The 24361-nt window shown below is 32.7% G+C and overlaps 1 protein-coding gene across 1 annotated transcript in view; it reads right to left on the bottom strand.

Annotated features, from left to right (window-relative positions):
• LOC143232590 (non-structural maintenance of chromosomes element 4 homolog A-like) overlaps nucleotides 1–24361 on the bottom strand; it is a 77492-nt gene that overhangs the window by 28808 nt on the left and 24323 nt on the right. Inside the window, exons 6-7 of the mRNA XM_076468201.1 lie at nucleotides 16551–16653; nucleotides 1628–1721 (exon numbers count right to left, since the gene is read on the bottom strand). Coding sequence (XP_076324316.1) covers nucleotides 1628–1721; nucleotides 16551–16653 — 197 coding nt within the window. The remainder of the gene's footprint in view (nucleotides 1–1627; nucleotides 1722–16550; nucleotides 16654–24361) is intronic.

The raw sequence follows: 24361 nt of genomic DNA, 5'->3' as shown, positions 1-24361 counted from the left end.
ACCTCTTTTTCTTCCAGCCATTTAGGACAAGAAAAAAGTAGGACAGGTGAGAGCCGTTACAATTGACACAATGAGGGTCCATTTCACACTCACAGGCATCGTGGTCCTTGCCACTGCAACGAGTCAAAGAACCACAACAACTTCTTTGAGTGACCGAACCTCTGATACTGGAAACATTGGAGAGGGTTTTGAAATGTATGGCTGTACCCTGCAATTAAGCTAACCTGCCTTGATGGTGGCAGGTGGAAATGGTTATGTAAATGTCAGAATGAGGATACTTGTCAGCATTGTAATTCCATCTTTGCGAGTGGAGATATGCCTCACTGCAGAAACTCCTTGGGTGGAGAAACCAGTGAGAATCTCTGATTTGGGGATGTTCTTCAAACCCCTCTTAACAATAAGTCCTCATGATGAATTCAAAGTAGCATGAGGTGTACCTCAATAGGTATATCCTCATTTGCCTTTGAATGCAAGAGGAGTTCAATGTGTTGAGATGTGGATGTTTCCACCAATATATCACCAGATCAAAGCTTCTTTACTAAATTTGGAGAGCCAGCAAGTCCCTCTAGTCCCTTCTTAATGAAAAAGGGAGACATTTACCCTAAAGGTTTGTCTGAAAGAGAATGTAGTATTAGAAAATGAAGTACAATAGGTGTTACAGATGTTGAAAATTGCTGCCCAGAATCTTCAAGATGTGGTCGTTCAGTTATGCAATGTTTTTTTCATTATTTTACTTAAGATTTTATTTGGAGGATCCATAATAAAAAAAAGGAATATTTTTAAGTGCTCACTGACCCCACCCACCATGGAGCCCTATGAGAGGATGCACTACAATGTCAAACAAGAACACTGCAGCAACACCAGGGTTTCGGGAGCACTATGCCCAAACACCAGTATTAGATACAATATGCACAACACCTGTTGAGACATTCCAACACTAGTACTTGGTTAACCCTAGCCCAAGTGGACCAGCTGACTGATCCAAGTGGGACCACCACAAGGCTGCCCATCTAGAGAAAGTCATGGCCAAAGTGGTGTGTTAGGGTTGGACCCCTCAACCACCAGGATCCTCTTACAAACATTAGTACTTAATAAAGCTATTCTCATTTTGATTTAATTAGACTATGTGGGATCTTGAGCAGAGAAATTTATTTTAGTTTTGGTTTTTTTCTCAGAATTGCATGGGGCATTAAAGGATTTTAGCAGCTAAACTAAAAACAATTTCATTAATCGCTATGAAAATTACAATAACTAAATGACTATATTAATTCTGAAAATCACCTCCAAGTGAATTTACTGTTTTACTGATTAACACCAATTATAAAAGTCTGTAAGACTGAACAAACTTGAAGATAATATTCATCTAATAGTTATTAAGGGAACCATTTACTTCGAGGATTTGGCCATTGTAACTGCAATTATCTCTCGTCTGTGATAATAAAGTATCTTCACTTTCAATTACATTGAATGCAGCAATTATACAGCATAAAGATTTTAAGAGTTCCATGGAACTGAAACAGCTTCTTTTCAGCATGTAAAATCACATGCACAAAAATAATCATAGCAACCAACAGATAGATTTGATCTAAATTTAATACATATATTTAAATATAGCAGATAAACTTACTATTGTTCTTTATATGAATTTTTTTCAAAAGACCAAGTAATCTTTCTACTTCTTCTGTTGTAGTCTCCTGATGAGATTTTCCAACACCTGTTACCTATTTTCCAAATTAAACATTTTTTACACAACCTCAAAATAAAGGAATTATTTTTTTTTAAATTACTGAATAAAATGCTCTGTTAATCAAAGTAAATATCCCTTAATGGTGAATCAAAATAAAGCACTAACTAGGAGTACATTTAAATGTTCATGTGCTAGCCAGGGATTCAAAGATACTACTAAACATTCAAATGTTCATATGATAGCCAGGGATTCAAAGATACTACTAAACATTCAAATGTTCATATGCTATCTAGGGATTCAAAGATACTACTAAACATTCAAATGTTCATATGCTAGCCAGGGATTCAAAGATACTACTAAACATTCAAATGTTCATCAGCTGGAATTCAAGCAGTCTCAGAATTGTTTCCTCTTTGACTGATTAAAGGTCCACATTTTCTGATTGAACCGTTAGTGTTACTTAGTTCTACTTTACTGTTAATTATTATGTTCATATAAGGTGCACTTAATTAATCAACAATTTTATTTTTAAAAATGCAAATGTTCATTAAAAAATTAGTTTTGCTAAAGTCAGCTGCATTTCTTTTGAAAACCTACAAGGTGCTCTTGCAATATAATCTTACTCTAGTGGATATTACACACACCATCACAACTGCATACAAAAGCAACTTGCATCTTTACAAATATAAACTCATGGTTACTCTTCTATATCACATCTAGTAATCAAAGTGATGTCATCGGTAAATTATACAAATTAGTAATGTCAAAGATGTGAACCTTCATTTGGTAATTTTTTTCCACACTTTAAAGAGTCAAAATCTAGCCTTCATTATAGTCCTAGCATTACCCAAAAAACACGTCTGAGATATGAGAATTTTGTATGCTTAAAATTACTTTACTTACATATAGTACTCACTTTATACCACAAATTTGAAAAACACAAACACAACAATAAAATCACTTAAATTTCTGCATGATCCACCCATAAAAATTTCATATTCCACATATGAAATACATATACATATGAAATACAAAGGTGGTGTTTACATCCACCTTTAATTATTGTCAAATTCATCAGAAGTCTTACTGATGACTGTCACATTATCCAAAAGAAATATAACTATAAAAGTTGGCCTTGGGCATATGTGTCCCTTGAGCCACTGCAAGTCCTAAGAAATATATTACTGTTGCTATGTGTGCATGGACTACTTTTGCACCTGCACTATAGAGACAATATTAGAATAATATATAAGTGAGTTACTCTACCATACTGATTCCCTGAGAGATTAGATCTTATTTTAAAATATTTCTTCACTACTGATCCACACATCATATAGAACATACGCAGATATATGTTTTTGTGTATACAATACTACCTATCTAGCTGGAATAATTGTACATACCTCCCATCCAATTGCCCAGGGATAAAAATATGACATCCATACATTCCAAAGGAATTTAACTTTGCTTGAAGAATTTCATCTTTTTAATTGGCTTTGCTGATTGAGAATGATGCATAGTGTGTCAGTATTCCTTTAGTTATGATCAATGAGAGTGAACATATCACATGGATTAAATAAAAAAAAACAATTCACGAGAAAATGTACTGTTCCTGATACAATCCCCCCAAGTGAATATTGCTTTATTTCATTACTTCTATCCCTTTTGCCCTACCTCTAGTTAGAAAAATTAGCAATAGTGGCAAATAGCCTTGGTAGCTGTCCTATAAAAAAGAAACTAGGTGAGCAAGTTTGGAAGCAATATTTTGATCTCTTGGTTAGTTGAAACAATCAAAAACAGTAAAAACCACAAATACTAATTTGATTAAATGATTATTTTTGTGAAGATTGATTTAATGGTAATTTCAATTAAATGATTGTTGAAATAATCTAAAACTATATTAATTGTGCACAGTAATTTGGATTAACTGATTATTTTTTTAAATTCAGTATACTTTAAATTTCAGTTAATTGATTTAATCATAATTTTAATTAATAATCTAGTTTACATAACACTAATTAATGTTGTGAATGCTCATAGGTAATCAATTAAATTGTTCAGTTCAAGATACAATCAACTTTATTTTAACATGTGGTTTCTCTTTCTGCATAGAATAAAATTTATGGAGTAATATAAAACAAGTACCAATTGTTTAGAATTTGATAATCTTGTGTTAGTTGTATTTTGAATTTTAGCAAATAAGCATTACCATCTGCTTCATTACACACAACAATTCCAGAATCAGGTCTGTTGTTTACATTAGCTCATTAAATTCAGGTAACACACCTGAATTGAAGTTTTTTTTCAAGTAAAAAACATATGGTCAAAGGATACTTTAAAAATTATAACTCAAAAAGTAGGTTGAACACCACCCTGATTTTTTGTAGATCATATTCAGAGATGTAAGAATATATGGTAAAAATCTGAAAAGGCTGAATAACTGGTGACATGGTCAAACTGTGGCCTGAAGTAGGGCTATTTTTAGCTAAATCATAAAAAGTTGCATGCAGCTACATTTTTTTACAGAAGATCTAACAGACCTTTAATTACAACAATTGCTGATTTATCAACTGATATGTTACAAGAAATTTGAAAAAAATTCAGCGTTGTATCATATTAAGTCTTAGAGCTATGGCTTATTAAATAAACTAATGTTTTTTTTTACGATTTTGGGTTTTCAGGTGATTTTACAGCCTCACTATGCAAATCCTAAGAGAGATAAACTTGGTTTGAGACCATTTCTGAATTATGTGGGATTACTTCAATCAGTGTAGCAAATGTCAGCCTTCTACCACCATTACTCTTGCAGCTTTAAACAGCCAAAGTTGCCCAAAAATGAATTTGCAAAAAATTAAAAAAAATTAATTAAATTTTACAGGGCTGTAAATCAGAAACTATTAGAGATATTGATCTAATTTTTGGTAATTTTTCATTATATGGGTAGATGAGCACACATGATTTTTTTTAAGGCATTCTGACAGGGTCACCTGGAACATTTTCCAAAATCTGGATGATTTGACATGGAATGACCCTCATAGTTTTAATATGATTTTAAAACACATCTTTCCCTTTAAAACAAACTCTGAATGACTGAAATAATTTTAGTTCCAATACTTTAAATTGAGGATTCTTAACCAGTAGTCTATGAACAAGGGTCAGAAAGTAATTTTTTTTCCTCCATCATTTTGTATGTGTGTGCTTATGTGTTTATGTGCATTTTTTCTGGAGGAAGGAATCCATAGCTTTCAAATTAGCTTCTAAGGGGTGCATGATCCAAAAGAGATTAAGAATCATTTCTTTAAGTGAAACACTTTAGAATTAAACATAATAGTAGTAGTGGACTGCTGTTTGGTGATCATCTGGGGTTTCTAAGACCTAATGATTATTAACATAATTTTTATGATTCCAATTTCAATAATAACCCCCAATGGGGAACTTTGAAATACATCTCAATCACTTCCTCATCTACCAGTCACTGGCTAGTTCTACAGAAGCTGTGCAGTTGGCAGGGCTGTCTCCAAGAAAATGGAGGTGGTACGAGCTGTCTGCGGCCAAAGTTGTTGGTATGACCTCAATCATCTCTTATTCAGCCACTGTCAGATCAAGAATCACCTAAGTCTTTAGTAACTCAGGGTAGTCCTTCAAGCTACTTAAACAGTAGTCATTGCTTAAAGCTGGGGACTCAAAGGAAACTAATGGACAACTAAGTTGAAACATAGTTATCCAGAAACATTACGAAGTCTGTTTTAAATAACTAATCAGAATTAAAAGCACTTGGTCCATACAGTTTGTAATATGACAGAAGCTCAGCTAGTGTGTGGATTTTAATGTTCATACTAAAACAATTACATCTAAAATCTACTCTAAGAAAAGTTTGAAGATGAAAGTTCAAAAACCATCATTCACATCCAGTGCCATTTCTGTAAACATACGAATACACATGTATATTGCATGAAAAATGTCCTTCAAGCATCTTCCTGTTCAATAGGTTTCATATGAGATATTACCTGACCTGTTTTTGCCATGTTACTTGCATAGCTATTATTAACATATGTTAGTCTTCCACCATTTTTGCTCATCAAAATGTAACATGGATCAAATGAAGAAAGAAAAGGAGCATATGCTACCGAAGTCACTCAAATCAGGTTGGCCATCAACTTCTGAACACTTCATTCTATTAACATAAGTAAAGTATAAGCAATGCCACATAGGTGTTATTTGTATGCCTCAAGCCATACAATTAATTACTGTCTGTGATAAAGGTTTCTGGTTATAGCTTGTACAGAAAAATAAATGTTATTAAAATATATATCAAAATTTCACACAAGATATTTCAGTTCTGAGGATCTAAACACATTACTTCTACACAAGTGCACCACTGTTTTCCTTGGTTTGGCATAAATTCCTAGCAATAATTTCACTTCTTGTAAAGAATTTCATTTGTTAATGAATATTCCAATTATGTTAAATTAAATCATCATGTAATTTATTGATGAAGTTTCCTTAATATGGTACAAGCTAGTAATCATATTTCTACTTTATATCTCAACATCTTGAAATTCTCACCAAATGTTTCCTTTATTTTGTATTGCATCCATCTTATTTTAATGAAGCTTGCAATGTGTACATCCTAAACTCAGATCTCAGAAAATACCACACCAATCATAATGGATAATATTTTTATAAATTGACAGTATTTTTATAGCCAAGCAATAAATAAAACAACTGAAATTTCAACAAAAACAATGTTTTAGATTTAACCAATAAAAGTTACAAAAAAAAGGAGTAAGTTTCAGACACAAACTTTTATTTAATGAAAATTTTATGAGTGTTACAACAGAAAAGGAAGGCACTTTCATTGATAACTGCATCCACAAAGAAATACTTCAGTAAAATCTATTCTGTGGTGTAATGCTGTGATGATAGCTCATTTTCAAACTAAAATTTCAACAAAATATTTTTTTCAAGGATGATGAACATTACTGAACATCAAGTTTGAGTATAACTGTCATACAATTCCAGAAAAGACTGCAGGCCCAATAGCCTTCTGCACAAACTAGCAGTTATCAGTGATGTCGAGAAACCCACTTGTTGAGAAGAAGGTCATCGAAGAAGGTCGAAACGTTGTTCACTCTTCTATGTAAAATATTTTCTCAACCCAAATGAGCCATTTTTGCATATAAACTAGCTGTTATATCTGCCCAATATATATATACCAATATCACATAATAATGCACAGTCTAAACGACACCTGATAAACTGCTGAAGTCCTGCATACAGTAATGATGACAGCATATGTTGTACTGCCATATATAAGTTGATAAACAAACTCATACTCTACACCAAGAAACACATTGCAAGCAAAATTCAGCTGAACCATGAAAGGCTTTTCAAATAAAATTTACACATCATGAATCAAAATTCATGCTGTCCTACGCAGCATATGAAACACACATTTAAACTTATACTGCAAGTGAAGTACAATATTCAACACTAAAATACATTTACTATCCTAGACAGCCATAAACACCAACTGATGAGTTATCACTGTATCACTGATCCACCACTAGTCTTCCACAAAAACAAATGTATGCAAAAATATAAAACAAAGATTTTTCTATAATGTTTTATTGCAGTATGATTCAACTCCCATGCTGAGTACAAGCAGAATTCATTCATAGTACACCTGAAGGTAACATACAAAACTGTCTTACTTCAAGCAATGAGCTTGTATACAGTTACTGCTTAAATTTGCACTTGCCTAAATAAAAATCCCCTCTGTATAGTTTCTTACATTAACATCCTTCCAATCATAACATCATAAACTTCTATCTAGGTGCTCAGGAAAAATTCAAACAATTATTTCCAGTTATACAAATGTTAAAATTCTATGCATTCAGTTTAATGGCATCACTTGTCTTATCTGTTATAAAATTGAGTAGCTACTGCAGAACTTCTTATAGATATTCTAATGTGAAATGTCACTTGATAGTTTAAAAAAAAAAGCAAAGATAATAATCCCCTTTCAGGAAACAATCTATTTACTGACTGACCATTCTAAATGCATCATAAATCAAGCTATTAAACAATGTCTTCAAAACATATTTTCATGACATTCTGTTAAATAGATTGTGATGTAGTGAGCACCACTTACTTTCAGTTCCTAATCTGTCAATCAGACAAACATTCCAACAGTTAATTAGACAGTTAACCCATCCCTAATGATAATAAGGTTATGTTGTCATTAAGCCAATCATCAGGGCTATCACATGGCTTCTTCCCCAGTATGTCCTCAATAATCTGCTCTCAGACAGTCAGATAAACATGACCAGCATATTCTTGCTCAACAGTTGAATGAAAACACATAAAACTGTGTTACTGCTGTCCCCTGACTCATTCACAACCTCTGATTCCTAGTACAATCAATGCACAAGAGGTTTTAGTTTTTCAACCATTTATTTACATTCACGAAGCACATACTGTAGTTTGACTGACTGCAGTGTTTGAGAACGAGATAATGACTGATCCATTTAGAACCAAGTTGCCCATCCATGATTAGAATATGTCCATTTAGTTGTTTTCATACTGCTAAAGTAGGTATTAAGGTCCTAACTAAAAATCAATAATCTTTATTACATTAATCATTCTGTAGATATTCCAGCAATAAATCAAGTTGTGCATACCAAGAAACCCAATGTTTTCCTAAACAGTGGGTAGAATTGCGTTAACTTCTAACTTATCTTCAAACAAACTGAAAGATATGCATAATTGAAAACAACACAAAACACAATATGAAAAGACAAAGTGTAGGCTGACAGATTTTACTGGGTTCAATTTGCCCCTGATGCAGGTGATTCATCTGGCAACATTATCTTCTGTAAAACATTCTGCTTAATTCCCAGACTTGACAAGTTGCTTGTTTATTGGAAAAACTGTGAAGTGTCCCATAACATTGCCTACTTGTGAAGTAACTGCTATAAGCCACTAAACCAGGTGGTAAAATAAAAAAATGTTAAAGAATCACTGAAGAAAACCCTTTCTAAACTTGAGGCACTTAGAGTTGAACAGTAGAAAAATTTATTTAATATGTCTATATAACTGCAAAGACAATAGACCATTTTCAGTTTCTATGTAATATCTAAGCAAAAAATAGAATGAATTTTGAAATAACCATATCTTCAGAGATGCCTGAAGTGATTTTATATAAAAAAAATCCACTGTCCTATCAAATTAGATTATGAAACATATAAAATTGGTGAGATTCAATTAAATCACCTGATTGAAGCACGGACTCTGGTTATACATCAAGGAAGAATTATTATTTATTCACATGTAAACTTCATAACAATTTTATTAGTATTCAGGACCCTGGGTGTTCTAATACTAAAATTGTACATTTCATAATTAAAACAAGCATTTTACAAAATATGGGATATATTTTCACAAATTAATTTGTGTTAATATGAATGGTGCACCTCTTCACATGGATGCCAAAAATGGCATCACCAAAAACTTCAGTAATATAGTACAGAACAAAGTTATTATTACCCTTTATGTTTTTATAAACTGGAGTTGGAACTCCTAATTTTAGTTGAGGAGATAGGTTATCTTGCTCTTTCCACACCAGAGCAGTGGATTAACTTTTTCAACATGGGCTCAGTCTATATAACTGACCACATGACCTTTTTGTACTCATTTAGTCTTTTTAGATTTAATACTTCTAACTTACACTACAGTGTGTATATCTTAGCAAAATTTGCCAGTATTTCAGTTAATATTATAAGTCTTTAACATATAAAAGTCACATTTTTAGTGAAGTTTTTTAATAAAATAAAATAAAATAAAGATTTACCCATAAACATACTGAATATTTGTTTAAAATAGTGTATGTGTAAAGTAATTTTCATGTTAAAATTAAAAATACTTTTCTTTACCTCAGAAATCTCAAACTTCCTTTCTTTAATCCTAAGACCTCCTAAATACATTTCAAACGTTTTATGGTTTTTTTTTCAGAAAAACTTGATATTTTATGTTATTTTCTTTACCCTAACTCAAAATAGGAGTGGTAAATTTGACTGACCTTGTAACCATAAAAAAAATTGAAATAAATCTAAATTACCCTTTTTTCTTCTTTCTGGAATGAATTCATATTGTGATATGAAACTACATTCATTTATCCTAAAATAACATTATACATCTATTTATAATTAAATTTTATTGTTTTATTACCCTCTGAACCATGACTATTTACTCTCCATGCCATTATAAGTTGTAAAGCATTTGGGACATATACTGCTCATGTTACACTGTTGATTTACATTACCCATGAGCTACTACAACTAGTACAAGCAGCTTGCATGCATGCCTCATGATACATTTCTATAATACTATTATTATTTATTTTACTTGATCTAATCTTAACTAACCTAATATATCCTTATTTTTACATTTTAGTTGCTTTTATAATTATACATAAAGAATAAATAAAATACTTATCAATTTTTTCTATATTGCTCTCCTTTGTCAAAGAGAGTTAACCCTAATTTTTTTTAAACTACTCATGGTATTGCAATTAATATTTTTTATTCAATAATGCTCCTACAATATAAACTAATAACATGCAAAATATAGACAAAAATTTTCTGGCTTCATAACTCTGTAACAACAGTCGTTATAAAGTCATTCAAGTTAGCCATTAACTTTCTCATGGGAACACTGTTTGTACTCTGAGTAAAACTGACAATTAAACATTTAGAACATAACATTATACAACATATCACTTGACAGATGAAAACCTTGAGCTTCTGTTGGTTATAGCTAATATGTAATTCAATATACGAGTAAACTATTAATTAATTATGAAAGAGAAAATGTGACAAACTGGTGTGGCAGGAGGGTTATGATTTTCTTTTATTACTCTGCAACCATACAAAGTTGAAGACTATAATAAATGTGGTTTATCTTCTGATCAAGGACGATTTTATTTAGTAATTTATATTCATTTTATGGTTTTTTGAGGGATGATGGACAAAATAAGGACAATGAAATGCAAAAAGAAAATGTGTAATGTGTGTCACATTTAGGGAAATTCAATTTTTAAAATATTGCCCCAGAGAATCAAGAAATAAAAACTCATATGTGATAAAAAATATGGGTTATTACCTACAATTTTACATTATACTAATTGGTATAACATAAACAAAAAATAGTTAATGAAAGTTTGAATGTAAGACACCAAAACTGTGTGTTGTGCAGTAAAGGATACCCAGGGTAATATGGTTAAATTGTTCTTGTAACGGCCAAGAATCATAAGAATATCCATACTATAACTTTTAATATGGTACGTGTATCTTCATGTATTTCTGTAAGTTTTCAGTAAACACTACAAATCTTTTACACACAAAAAAAATAATTTCTTAATTAAGAATTTTTACTAAAGATTTGTCCATGAATACATACAGTCAGAGTGTTGGATAGTCTGAGTGCCAAGTGGTTTTCATACTAAGATTAAAAATATTTTCATCCATCTGAAAATTTCCATATTTTATTGGTGTTACACACCTCTAAAATTTAAATAAATAACAAATGTTTTTCTCCAGTAAATCTTTAAGTTTTACTTGTAATTTTCACTACCCTAACTTTACACAGGTTGGTCGACCTTGTAACCAAAAAAAAAGTGCATTAAACATTTTTTTTTTTCCATTTTCAAATATGTGACCAGAGTAACAGATAATTACACAATATTTAATTTTAGGATCTAAGCTCATAGAATTTCTTCCTTTAGCTTTTTTTATTTACAGTGGAACTTTACAATCTTGAACTGCAGAAATAGTTTTTTTAACATGCAAGGCAACATTATGTGAGTTACAGATCCAATTATAAGCAAGCACACTTCAAATTACACAGCAGTGATCGAACTTGATAAATGTTATCATTTACCACAAGCATTTAAAGCTACTCATGATAAATTTTATTTTCTTATATGTTAATTAATTTCATAGCATTATACACAACAGATCAAAATAAGAAACTTAGCATCTGTAACTGAAATCTTGTTTTCTCCAAGATCTTGCACTTTTACATTCCAAGTCAATGTCGAAACATAACCCTAATTCAACATACTGATAATGTAGTCTGAGAATCTTTCTTAAAATTAAATTATCCAACTTGGAAAATGAAATATTTTTGTGTGTATAAAACAGAATGTTAAAAAAATTTACATAATTTATCTAGCTTTCTATCTAACATAAAAGTAGCTTAAAATAATTCTTGCCCCTGATCAAGCAGATATCTAATAGCAGCATTCAAAGAATATAATGCCTAAATGTTAAAATGTGCTTAATCCAAGGCTTTTAGACCCCATAGTTGTTAATTAAGTGAAATCTGCACCTTATATTTGTTTCAAATAATACAATAACAAAAATTAGAAGTAATTTATGACAAGTTTTAAAAGCAGGATGCTCTGTGGGAGGTGTAGCAAGTGGCTTTTACTTTGTTGCTTATAGTTTCATAAAGCAAAGAGCTTTCTCCTTCAATCAACAGGTTATCTCAAGATATGTACAGTATAAATGTAAAATTCCATGGAAAGTTACAATACTTTAGAGGGCAAGCAAAAAATGCTGAAATTAATAGTTTGGTTTAAATATGTAAACATATATGTGTATATATATGTTTGTGTGTGTTTATATATATGTGCATGTGCATATCTATATATACACACACACTTTTAAAAATAAGAAACTAAAATTTATGTGATATTAGAATTTAAACTACAAAATATGTTCTTATGCCAAGTTTACTTATATACATAGACAATAATTTTTTTTTTATTTTTGAGACTAATTCTGTAAATGGACATAAAATGTACACTTTGACCTACCCACAGCAAGAGGGTTAAAAATAAAGTTTGAGAAGAGAGTCCTTTAAAAAGAAATGAACTTTAATAGGCTACGGTTTATACTAAAAAACTTATGAGGCACAAAAAAAGTACAGCTATCTAGCATCAAAATACAAGGTACTATAGGCAGTATTCAAAGCACAAACAAAGCAGATTTTTAATTACTTCAAACAATAGCAAATGCTATATTTTCTGAACTTACCAAAGTAAAAATCTGTAAAATACTTTCATTTTATGCATTCAAACTTGTCTGCTGTAAGTGTAAAAAATTAAGCTGTTTCAAATAAAAAATCCTAGTTTATTTTAAATGAAAGAAGGTATAGACACATTTCCCCAAAAATATACAAAGTTAAAAAATAAGCAAGATAGAAGGGAGTCTTTCATGTTTGTTAGTAAGTTTGATGAAAGTTCTAAAATGTTTGATGGAAAAGATAAGCTAAAGGGTAATATCCTTCCTCTAAAGAGGTAAAACAACTATGTCTAAATATTCCAAGAAAAAATAAGACAATATTTATAGGATAGGTTCTCAGGTTGTAACAAGCCTCTACTGATTAGTAGAGTATTTGTTATTGAATTACAGCCAAATACTTGTGTTAGACTTGAGCAATAAAAAAAAGAATGAAATCAACTTACAGTGTCAAGAATTTGTTAACATTTTAACCCCTAGATAAAATTAAAAAGGCATCTACAAATGAAGGAAAGTTTTCAGTAAAATAGTCAATTTTATTTCAGCTAATACACATGTAATCCAGCCAAATAAAAAACTATCAGACTTGCCAGAGTCAAAAGACATATTTCCATATTTCTAACAGCACTGATGTCCTTGATCATGCATATTACCTGTTCTGCTACACCATCAGATTACAGGCTACAGCAAGATACACTCTACCACCAAACCAATACCTTACACAACTCAGCAAATGAATATCAGAAGAAATTAATTCTTTGATCTATGTGAATATCTGCAAGTACATCAGACTGTGTCATCCACTGTTTAGCTCAAACATTAGAAATGGGCTCTGGAAATGTATCAGCTAGTGTATAATTTTCAATCCACTTGATGAAGTAATCAATAAGACTGGCATGTATTGATTATTTTGTTCAGTCTCCACTGAACAGACATATAAGCTCTCACTATAAGACATGAATATACATATGCAGTTTCATGTGACTGACTCATTTGATGATGTATGACAAATAAGTAATCATTCTTTGCACCTTTAGATACTTGGATTTCATCAACTACAAGCAGACTGATGTGATAACAAATCTGCATAAAACCATCTTGAGTACTATAAGCAGTCCTAGGTCTGGTCTTACTGTCCAGCTTCATTTCCCAATATTTAGACATTATATCCAACATTCTGACCTAAATGGTGACTTACAATGTGTTCAGACCTTTGTCTCTAAGTGCTAATAAAAAGACTTTAGTGCAATTACCACATTTACCCATCAAAACTTAGACATGCAATTCTTTTGTCTGACAATTCCTAACAGAGATAACTAAATATTCTCTGATGGATGCACGTGCATATTTCATCCTTCAATATTTGTAATATCTCAGCAGTGACTATATCTCTAATGCAATAAGAAATATGGCATAGCAGTTATTATACTTTTCACACTTGCTCATGTGGCAAAGAGTGATTGCCATCTGATCCAAACAACCATCTAGTCCCACAAACACACCAGTATTCACAATGAGCAACTGTATTAAGGACCAAACAGTCTTCAAACAAAAATCTCAGATGTTCTGACAACCATGCCTTTTTTCTCAAATGCAGTTAAAATAAAACAATCCTACCCTAACAACTAGTTTTTAGTCACTTACACTTCACTCATTATGCTAATGACCATTCCAACTGTAAAATAAATATCAATCACCTGTAATTACAGATCAGCACCAGGTCCATGCCACTTTAACACTACGACAGATAGCTCTTCAAGTAAAAACAATGTGTTTTCTGGACAAAAAACAATATGTTTGATGAGTTGGTTCTATCTAGTGACAACACACTAGACTGAGGCCACAATACACAGTGGAACACCAATGCACTTTCAGTGGCATTGTGGTTTACTTTTCAATATGTACTTATGCAGTCCACTGAACTCAAGTCCTATGATTTATAATGTGATTTTCTCCACATAAATAAATTTCAGTAGGACCATCTCTAAACCATCAGTACCATTAACAGTCAGAAATGTGCTTTACCACTCTCTCCTAGTCTAAGACATTCTCAGGTAAGAAAAATATATACTCTTACAAGAGGATCAGCAGAAAATGTATTGATGAGTTAATGTGAATCCTTATATTGACTAAGCTGAAGAAAAACACTGGACACACGTTTTGCAGTAACACAAACATAATTCTTTACTAAACAATTTACGTAAGCACCACTACTACAAAACACATAAGCACTGTAACACTTTAAACTAACTTGCTGTTACAACCAAGGTCCAACAGAAAAAAACATTTATTATACTATGATAACCACAGATATCCAATGTATAACTTTTACACAAATGATACAAAGTTGACAACTCAACAAAATGCAGAGAGATATGTGCTTGGATATGACTTAAAACTAACATTAATGAACAACACAATACATACATTCAGCATAATAAGCATTTCAATAAACAAACATATCAGGCAAAAAGCACCACATAAAACACAAAAACCTACTTCCAAAATAAAATTTTGTTGTATTTACACTACAAGATAACTAACAATATTAAGTAATCATGGTTCATAATGAATTGCACAGATCAATTTCAAGCACTTTCTAAGAACTGTCAGAATGTTTTTCAAGCACTTTTTGAAAGCTAATATCTAAATTTAAATCAGTCAGATTCCATTAAAATTTTAGACAATTCTGATTTATTTGTACAACATATGAATATAAACTAAAAAAAAGAAAGACTACTTACTGCACTTAACTATACAACGAGCATTAAAGTTAGATATATCAACATATTCTGCTGTTGTAATATTTTCTAGTACTTTTACAAATAAATGCCTCTTTTCAAGCACCTTTAAGCCCTTGAAATTCCACTGTCTATTTTAAGGATGTCTATACACTAACTTGTTATGGCTAAATGAAGTGTTTTCATTCCATTGTTAAATTATGAGATCACAAATCATGTGATTGTAATTTATGTACACTTATGATAATATCTGTACATACTATTCTGCAACACTAATGACACCTGTAAGTCACAGTTGGGTGAAACTGATGTCAGCCTTATAATATGTGCATATTTACTCATAATAAACATAACCTAGAAGGTGAGTTAGCATTTTAAATGTAACTAAAAATTAATAGATAAACTAAATGATAAAAGAAATAATATATGAATGATAAACAAAATCATAATTATAATCAAATGAAAACAGAATTAATTATATCAGAGCATGTCTGAGGAATTCTTCAATTACATTTCTGTGAGAAAGTCTGAAATATCAAAAGGGAAATGATTTTCCCAATGTGTGATTAGCTCAAAAACAAGATGACCACATCCCAAAGCCAGTTTTGCCAAGCTGTATGAACAAATATGTATAATATGTGAAAAAAAAAAAAACATTTAAATTTTTGGTGAGAAGGATGTTCATCTTTTAAACTAAGAGGAAAAAACAAACAACTGAAACAGTACATTTCATGTGCTACATCAATATAGCAAGGTATGATCCATAAACTACTATAGATATTTTCTGTCTGGTGTTAATATAGCTTTATATTTTCTATTAAAGACTGTTGATTACCTATAACCTTTCTTAAGGAAATGTGAAAAGTTATAGAATTTGTAAATTTCAACATTTTCAATATTGACAATAACTCTTTTTGAAGAATCAAAAGACATTGCCATTAGAAAAACAAAAATTGAACAGTAATGTAAAAATAAAAGGAAGCTTTTGAGAATGGTTGTTCTGGTTTTAAAAAAATAATTACACATTAAGCTTCTTACACTTTGTGGAACAACAACGCTAGAAGAGGCATCCTTTTCATCTCTTCGAGAATTACGAGTGGCTTTCTTATATTCCATAGGACCACGTTCAAAACTACCAAACCTAATACAAAAAAATATCCACATAATGACCTAGTTTAATTTAAAGCATCTAAGCTATTGTTTTCCTATAAGGGAAATGTATTTCCAATATATGCTTCCCTCCATTCACAAGATTAGCTATTTCCACTTTTTTGCCACCCTCTATGTTTCAACCTTTTTATTACACATGTCATAAGCCTTCTGTATCCCTTCCCTATTGGAATAAAATGATTCCAATGTATCTTTCATGTAAATCATCATGCATCATTTCTCTACCAATAAGATGCATGTGACTCCCTCTATGTGCCTCTATGAAACTATCACTTCAAAGTTTAGTGGATGACAAAAACACCAGAAATGAGATGGGAGGAAGGGTGGGAAGCATGAGAAGGGATGTACCTATCAGAAATACATTTTCAATACAAGAAAAGTATAACTTCCAATACAATACTTCCTTCCACTCACAAGATTAGCAAGAATCTTACATTGATTAAAAGAAGGAATCAGTGTGAGAGAAGAACAGATGAACAATGTACCCCCCCAAAAGGATTCAAAGGATATCTCTGCAGCTGAGAGAGTCACATACAACGACTCTAAGATATGAACCACAGCACTTCTAATCTAGATATAATCTTTACCCATTTGTATAATGTGTAAGAGATTAGGGCAAAAATTGAGAAAAGCGCATCTGAGTGGGAGAGAGGATGGTGATCATAACTGGAGAAAGCTATAGTAACTCAATCCCACAAAGAGAACTGTGGTAAACAAGGATGTATCAGATGATGTATAGTGGCTAGGGCACAGTGGACCATGAACAGTAAGTCAACTAAATTCAAAACCTCCTTACAGAATATCAACATCCATACAAGATTAGAATGAAGATTATTCCATCTTCACCTCAAATCCAAGAACCAGGAAAATGAGAAACACTCCAATTTCTGGGTATGACACAGAATTAACTCTGAGCTATTGACCTGGGTATATATGACATCTGATATCAAAAGGAAGTCTATCACATGCAATCAACTCTGTGTCTATGAAACAAATCAGAACCATCTTAAAGACAATAACAACCACTTAATAAGAGAACAAGAAACAGCCAAGAATAGAACCAAAAAAATCTTACATATCCCTGCTGTGACCCACAGCACAGAAGAAGAAATCAAGGGAGGAAGATACACAACCCATAAAACCTGTGTGAGGACTTATATTGACCAATTTGCTATAAATCTAAAACTAACCTGCAGGGTGCTGATATCCACACAAGGGTAAGATTAGGGTTCCCTATTAAAGGGTTGAACTGCATTTTAAAATCCACTCCATTGTACGATAAAGTGTAGATCAAAGGATATTGCATCATATACACCAGCAGAACAACATTGCCCTATTCTGAACTGAATGATTATAGCAATCCTATATGGAACACATTCATCAGGGTGCCTCCATGGTAAACCCCTCCAGTGGCTTGGGACTGATAAGTGGTAAGAATTTTAATGCTCCACTACAAGAAAGGGGTCTGAAAATGCATTAAAGAGCTCAGATGAACATTGACACCCAAGACAGTAAAATGGGTGACCACAAAATCCTATTTAGAAAAAGTAGACCCTGCTAATTAATTCAACTGAGGCATAGCAGGGATGGGCAGCTATCCTCTTCTGCTTTACCCAGGATGTCCATGGGTGGTACAATCCAGGAAGAGCCAATTTATGAAGTGTATATTGCAAAGTCATTCACCTATAAGCAATCTTGAGAAACATCTCATCTTAAAGGTGAACATGTGCAGCCATGGAAAGGAAAGTGCTAGTCAATATGGCATTCAGCAAAGATTTAGTGTTAAAAAATACCTGAATAAAGAAGAAGATAAATATGGTGGTAAAGTGAGAGTATAATGTTGATGCCAAATAATTCAGAATGACGATACCATACCCATAGGCCAAAAGGAGAAGGAAATACGCCTTAAGAGATGGATGAAACAAAGAACACAAGGAAATAGATTGGAATGGAAGTAATGTAAGTGAAAGTGATCCAAATTAGAATGAATGGCAAGGAGCTTTGGAACATTTATATGCAAAGACTATTTATTGACAGATCAGCAACCCAAAGCTTCCTGGTGATTGACCCACACACTCCAGCCCTGAATGGATGTTTCCATAAAGATGTAAATCCAGATAAAGAAAAGAAAATAGTACACTTGCAAGTTTTCTCCAACCATTACAAGAAACCTACAAGGGAAAGTGGAATGGTAATGGAAGCATTCATAGTATCTGGAGCAGGGTTTCAAAGATTGTGCAAAGTCTACTGAACATAGTTCATATATGCATGGTTGAGGGAGATTAGAGGTGTCACAGAAGACCACACCCTTAACAGCAACAGAACCTCACACATAGAAAGTGAAGGAGCAAACAGAACATGGTGAACATATAATTCCATGGAACAGTGCGGGGAAGAAAAAGGTTGGGCTCAACCAGCCTACCCAAACAGCTTTGAGAAGGAGCTGACATGTATGACTGATTGGCTGCTGTTTGGATTGAGCCAAAAGTAGCCCACTGTCCAGGTAAAAGTGGAAACACAACCACAGGGTATGAATTATGATGAAGAGCAGAAGCTCTCACTACTGAACAAAAAACATAAAGAACTGAAACCAGCCTGAAGGGCATGGCATGAAATTGGTAAACTACCTCTTGATAGACAAACGTAAAATATGGACAAAATCATACAGAGATGAAAATATACAGATAAGTATGGGATACGTCCAACTTGAATATCCACAGATCAAGAGAAAATGGCCACTGAAGAGTGAGGTAGGACTCCATGGCTAAATGGGAGAGATGAAAAAAAATGACTGAAGCAGGGCAGATTGATGACAGGCCTCCAGTCCTCAGTTTCTTTTACGGAACCACAGACAGACAAGTGATAAACCCAGGTGACTGATGAGGAGCAAGTCTGACAGCCTGTTGGGTGAGGAGGTCCTGTACCATATCTGCTAGATGCTGGCAAGTTATGGGCTCCAGAGGAGAAGGGAAGGAAACAGATACCTAAAACAAGGGAGATAACATGAGAAATGGAATTTTTGAATCCCTCTGACAAACCATGAAGAACCCAAAGATTGGTGATGAAAGGATGCCACCAGTGAATGAAGGCAGCAAGTTGAGCTTCCACCAGACCCAAATGTACCAGGTAGTCACCGTAACTGTTGGCAACATATCATGTGTTGTCAAGAAAAACAATGAATCACTACACCTTAAGAAGAAGAGACAGGTAAAGACTGAGAAGTGAAAGGAAAGGAAACCAGAATTGGTGCCACACGTTAGATATGAAAAAGTAGATTATGGCTGGACAGATGCCACCCAAGACTCCAAGAATGCCAGAACTGTATCAAAGACTAAACATATTAAAAATGGAGCCACATGCAAATCTCAGATATAAGAAGCAGGTAAATGGATTCGAGATAAGATCACAACTTAAAAGTTCACAACAACAATGAAACCACATTTGCAAAGCTGGCACCAAAGACAATAAATGAACCAAAGCAGAGGTAAGGAAGGAGAGGATATCCCCAGAAAAATTCTGAAGGATTTTGTGAAGAGCCTCAGATGAGAGATGAATTGTGGAAAGGTGTGAGAATTGGGAAGTATATTCTTGCAATAATGAAGAACTCCAGTCAGAAGATATAGAAGCAAGGTATAAAACAACAAATACATGAAAAACCAAGAAAGGCCAAACAGAATTCTCCAAAAGGGATGAGAAGACATCATAAATTCAGGAGGTGGAAAAAGACAATCAATGTCCTTATCTGCCTGCACAGGTTCCACATGTTCAGGAGGAGATGAGGCAACATCAAGAGATAAAGGTTAACCCATTTTTGATGACAACAAACCCACTTGAAATAAAAATGTATATCAGAACGGCTGGTATGGGTATGAACACTTTTATTGATAAGGAGAGAACATTTAAGATGACCTAGGAAGGTCAAAACGTTGTTCTCTCCTTATCAATAAAAGTGTTAACACCCATACCAGCTTGACACATATAATATTCAATCTCCATGCAAGTAAATATAAATAAGTCTCCTGATTGGTAGTCAGCACCTGAAGCCTGCGATAAAGCATCAGTCAAACATGAGACACCCAGAGTGGTGACATTAACTTCAGAATTCATGTTATATCAAGTGACAAAAGCATTTGAAGTAAGAAATGAATGCAACTAGAATTAGGGTAATGGAACTTGAATGCTTAAAAAAACTGAGTATGTTAGATGAAACCACTTTGAGAGCAAATTCAATCAAAACACTAATCAAGATAAGTGTGTACAGACATTGCAATATGAGAAGTTATAGTTTGATAGAGACTCATAGAGAAAGTCACATATGTACAATGCTCCTATTGGTGGAGAAATGATGCATAATTATTCATATGAAAGATATGTTGGAATCATTTGACTGGAATAGGAGGTTGCAGAAGGCTTGTGGTATGCATAATAAAAAAAAATTACATATAAAGGATAGCAACAAACAGAAATAGCTAATCTTGTGAATGGAGGGAAGTACCATATCAAAAGTCTCTTTAAAATTCTCTTGCAAAATGATACATTTTGAATGTTGTACAAAAGTTAACCTGCCTTTCATATAATCCAAAAGAATATGTAGCTTTCAATTATGTAAATGAAAACTGATATAAAAGCATGGTTACTTGTAACAAAAGAAACCATATCTTACTGTACAAACAAAGATAAATTTAAAAAAATATAGGAACAAAAAAACAGTATATTACTTCGTTTTTTTGTCACTTAAGAAAAACCTTGTTCAATTTTTGTACAATATTTTTGGTAAAAACCTTTATGTACTGAAAGGTCAGTAAACTTGATACTGTGTGAACATTTTTGAAGATTATTCTTAGTTATTTTTGTTAGATTTCTTTTCATTTCTGAGCACACCACTGATTCAATACTTTTTTCTTACAAATGTATGTAACTTTATTTAAAAGAAAAACAATGAGTTTTAAGAATCAAAACAAGTTACGTATGTTGCCCATTCATGTTATTTCATTTACATTTTGCTACAAGATACATTAACAATAACATTTAATTAAGAACAGTAAATCACTGAATGTTATTTCACTTAACATATTCTGTTGCAACAAAGACTGCTATACTAAACTGAAGTGCTTAACTTCATCTCATTCCAAATCTTAGCAAATACCTGCAAAATTGACATTAAAAGTTATTTATCTACAGAAAACACTAATTACAACTTTACAAATCAGCCAGTCTTCAGAATACTGAGTAATCTCCCATATATTTGCCATCTTGTGTCAGCTTTTATGATATCAATAAAATTCAGCTACATGCAATTCAGATTTCTAGATAATACATAAAAGTGTCTCCTCTGACATTTTCCAAATACACTGTATACTAAATTGGTAAAACTGTAACAGAAAAGTTAAAAATTCAGTGGGTCATCAACTCAAATAATTTACTGATTTATAGGTAATTTCTGGAAAGTTAACATTTTCCTGTACTAAAAAGTATTTCCAATGAATACCCTCTGCACATATAGCTTTTCTCAACTTTTGCTACTCTCTATATGCACACTTTTTGCTCACCACTAGCCCTGATGCTCCCACCTACCCTCATGACCACCTGTGGTATAGCATGAGTTGTAGCATGCATCAAATCTCCACCCATATGAGTGAAACACACCCTCTTAGAGCAGTTAACTCCTCTACACTACAGAACATCATTATAACTTTAAAATTAGGCAAAAACACACTGGATGTAAGGAAAATGGGTTGGAAGTGTGAGTATCTCTGGAAAATACATTTTTCAGTATAAGTAAATAGGTCATTCCATGTCAAATCATTCAGGGGCTGCAGGTGACCCCCATAGAATGCCTTGAAAAAATTCACATGTGCTCATCTACCCATATAATGAAAAACTGCCAAAGATTAGATCAATATCTCTAATAGTTTCTGATTTACAGCACTGTAAAATTTAATTATTTTTTTTTTATTTTTTGGCAAATTCATTTTCTGGCAACTTTGGTTGCTTAAAGCTGCAAGAATAATGGTGGTAGAAGGCTGAAATTTGCTGAAAAGGCTGAAAAAAAAGACTTAATATGATACAAAGCTGATTTTTTTTTTCAAATTTCCTATAACATATCAGTTGATAAATCTTAATTGCTGTAATTAAAAGTTTGTTAGATCTCCTGTAAAAAAAAATGTAGCTGCATGCAACTTTTTATGATTTAGCTAAAAATAGCCCTATTCCAGGCCACAGTTTGACCATGTCACCAGTTATTCAGCCTTTTTAGATTTTTACCATATATTCTTACATCTCTGAATATGGTCTACAAAAAATCAGGGTAGTGTTCAACCCACTTTTTGAGTTATAATTTTTTAAAGTATCCTCTGACCATACGTTTATCTTAAAAAAATCAGTTCAGGTGTGTTACTGTGTGGAAATATATCCATACAATTTTAAAAAATACCTGTCAGAATTTTATGAATCCCACTGATATATTCTCACCAGCCTTTCACAATGTTAAATAATGACGCTGTAAGAAACAAGAAAGAATTAATTTATTTCTGAATAAGTTTATTGGCATAACTAGTTAGATCACATGGTAATGCAAATATATTGTGTATGCATTACAGTTATGCAAATATGGCTGAGTTTAATATTCATGATATAATAAATACAAAAATAAATCAGACACAAAAAGCACAGTACTACAACAGGAGACAACTCAGAAAGATTATAGTCACACCAAACTGCAATAGTCGTGAGAATGAAATGTTTCAAAAACTGCTTTGGCGATAAATTAGCCTTAACAACATCAAATAAACATTGCTTTGTTCAGACAGCTCAAATAAATTTCTGAAATTTGAGTTTGATTATGTTGAGATCACTTTGACTTAGAACATAGTGGTGAGCACTACTGCATTGCATGGTAAGTGCACTTATCAGACAAAGAATATGTTGGAAAGGAATCCAGCTTTCATCTTTACATGACCTTGCAGGCCATGAGAACGGTTCCTTTCTTGATTTCTTCATAAGAGACATCAACACATCGGAACGTTCATCTGATCTGTCTTTTAGGTTTCCCACATACCATTCATGATCATGTATGCATGCCACATATTTCCCTGGCTGATAATTGTCATTGCTATCATTAGACCCTATTTGAGCTGCTGCAGCATCACTTTCACTGATACTACCAACAGTTACAACTGTGTACACATCAGCATAGCCTTCTCATATAAAATTTGATGGTAAAGTGGGGAATAAAGCTATGATGTGGCCTAATACCTGCCACAATTTTGCATTTTTCAAAGCGATCAAGTAGATCAAACTTTACACAATTCTGCAGGACTGAATCCTGTTTGACAAAAAAGAACTGAATGCCCTGAATGCCCAATAGTACGTATCAGAGACACCTAAAATTTGATTTTTATGGGCATTTGAAGACTTGCATGACCCACCAGCCTCTTCATCATACACCCAACTCCATCGCATGGACTTTTCCCAGGACTGGTGGCAAAAAAATGCCATTCAGCAGACAACTGATAATCTTCAAAATGGTAGCATAGATTTTTAAATTTCTTGTATTGCGAAGCTGCACCATTGCTGAAATAAATTATCTTTTCTGTATTTGGATATTTCTGTTTAACATGGCTTAGTACTGTGGTAATGAAAGCATGAACAGCTATTGTGTCGTATTTCAGACAATCTGA

This window comes from Tachypleus tridentatus, chromosome 1 (assembly GCF_004210375.1).
Source record: "Tachypleus tridentatus isolate NWPU-2018 chromosome 1, ASM421037v1, whole genome shotgun sequence".
Taxonomy (NCBI): Eukaryota; Metazoa; Arthropoda; class Merostomata; order Xiphosura; family Limulidae; genus Tachypleus; species Tachypleus tridentatus.
Note: the sequence above shows the minus strand (reverse complement) of the source record. Positions and strands in the feature narration are given on the sequence as shown.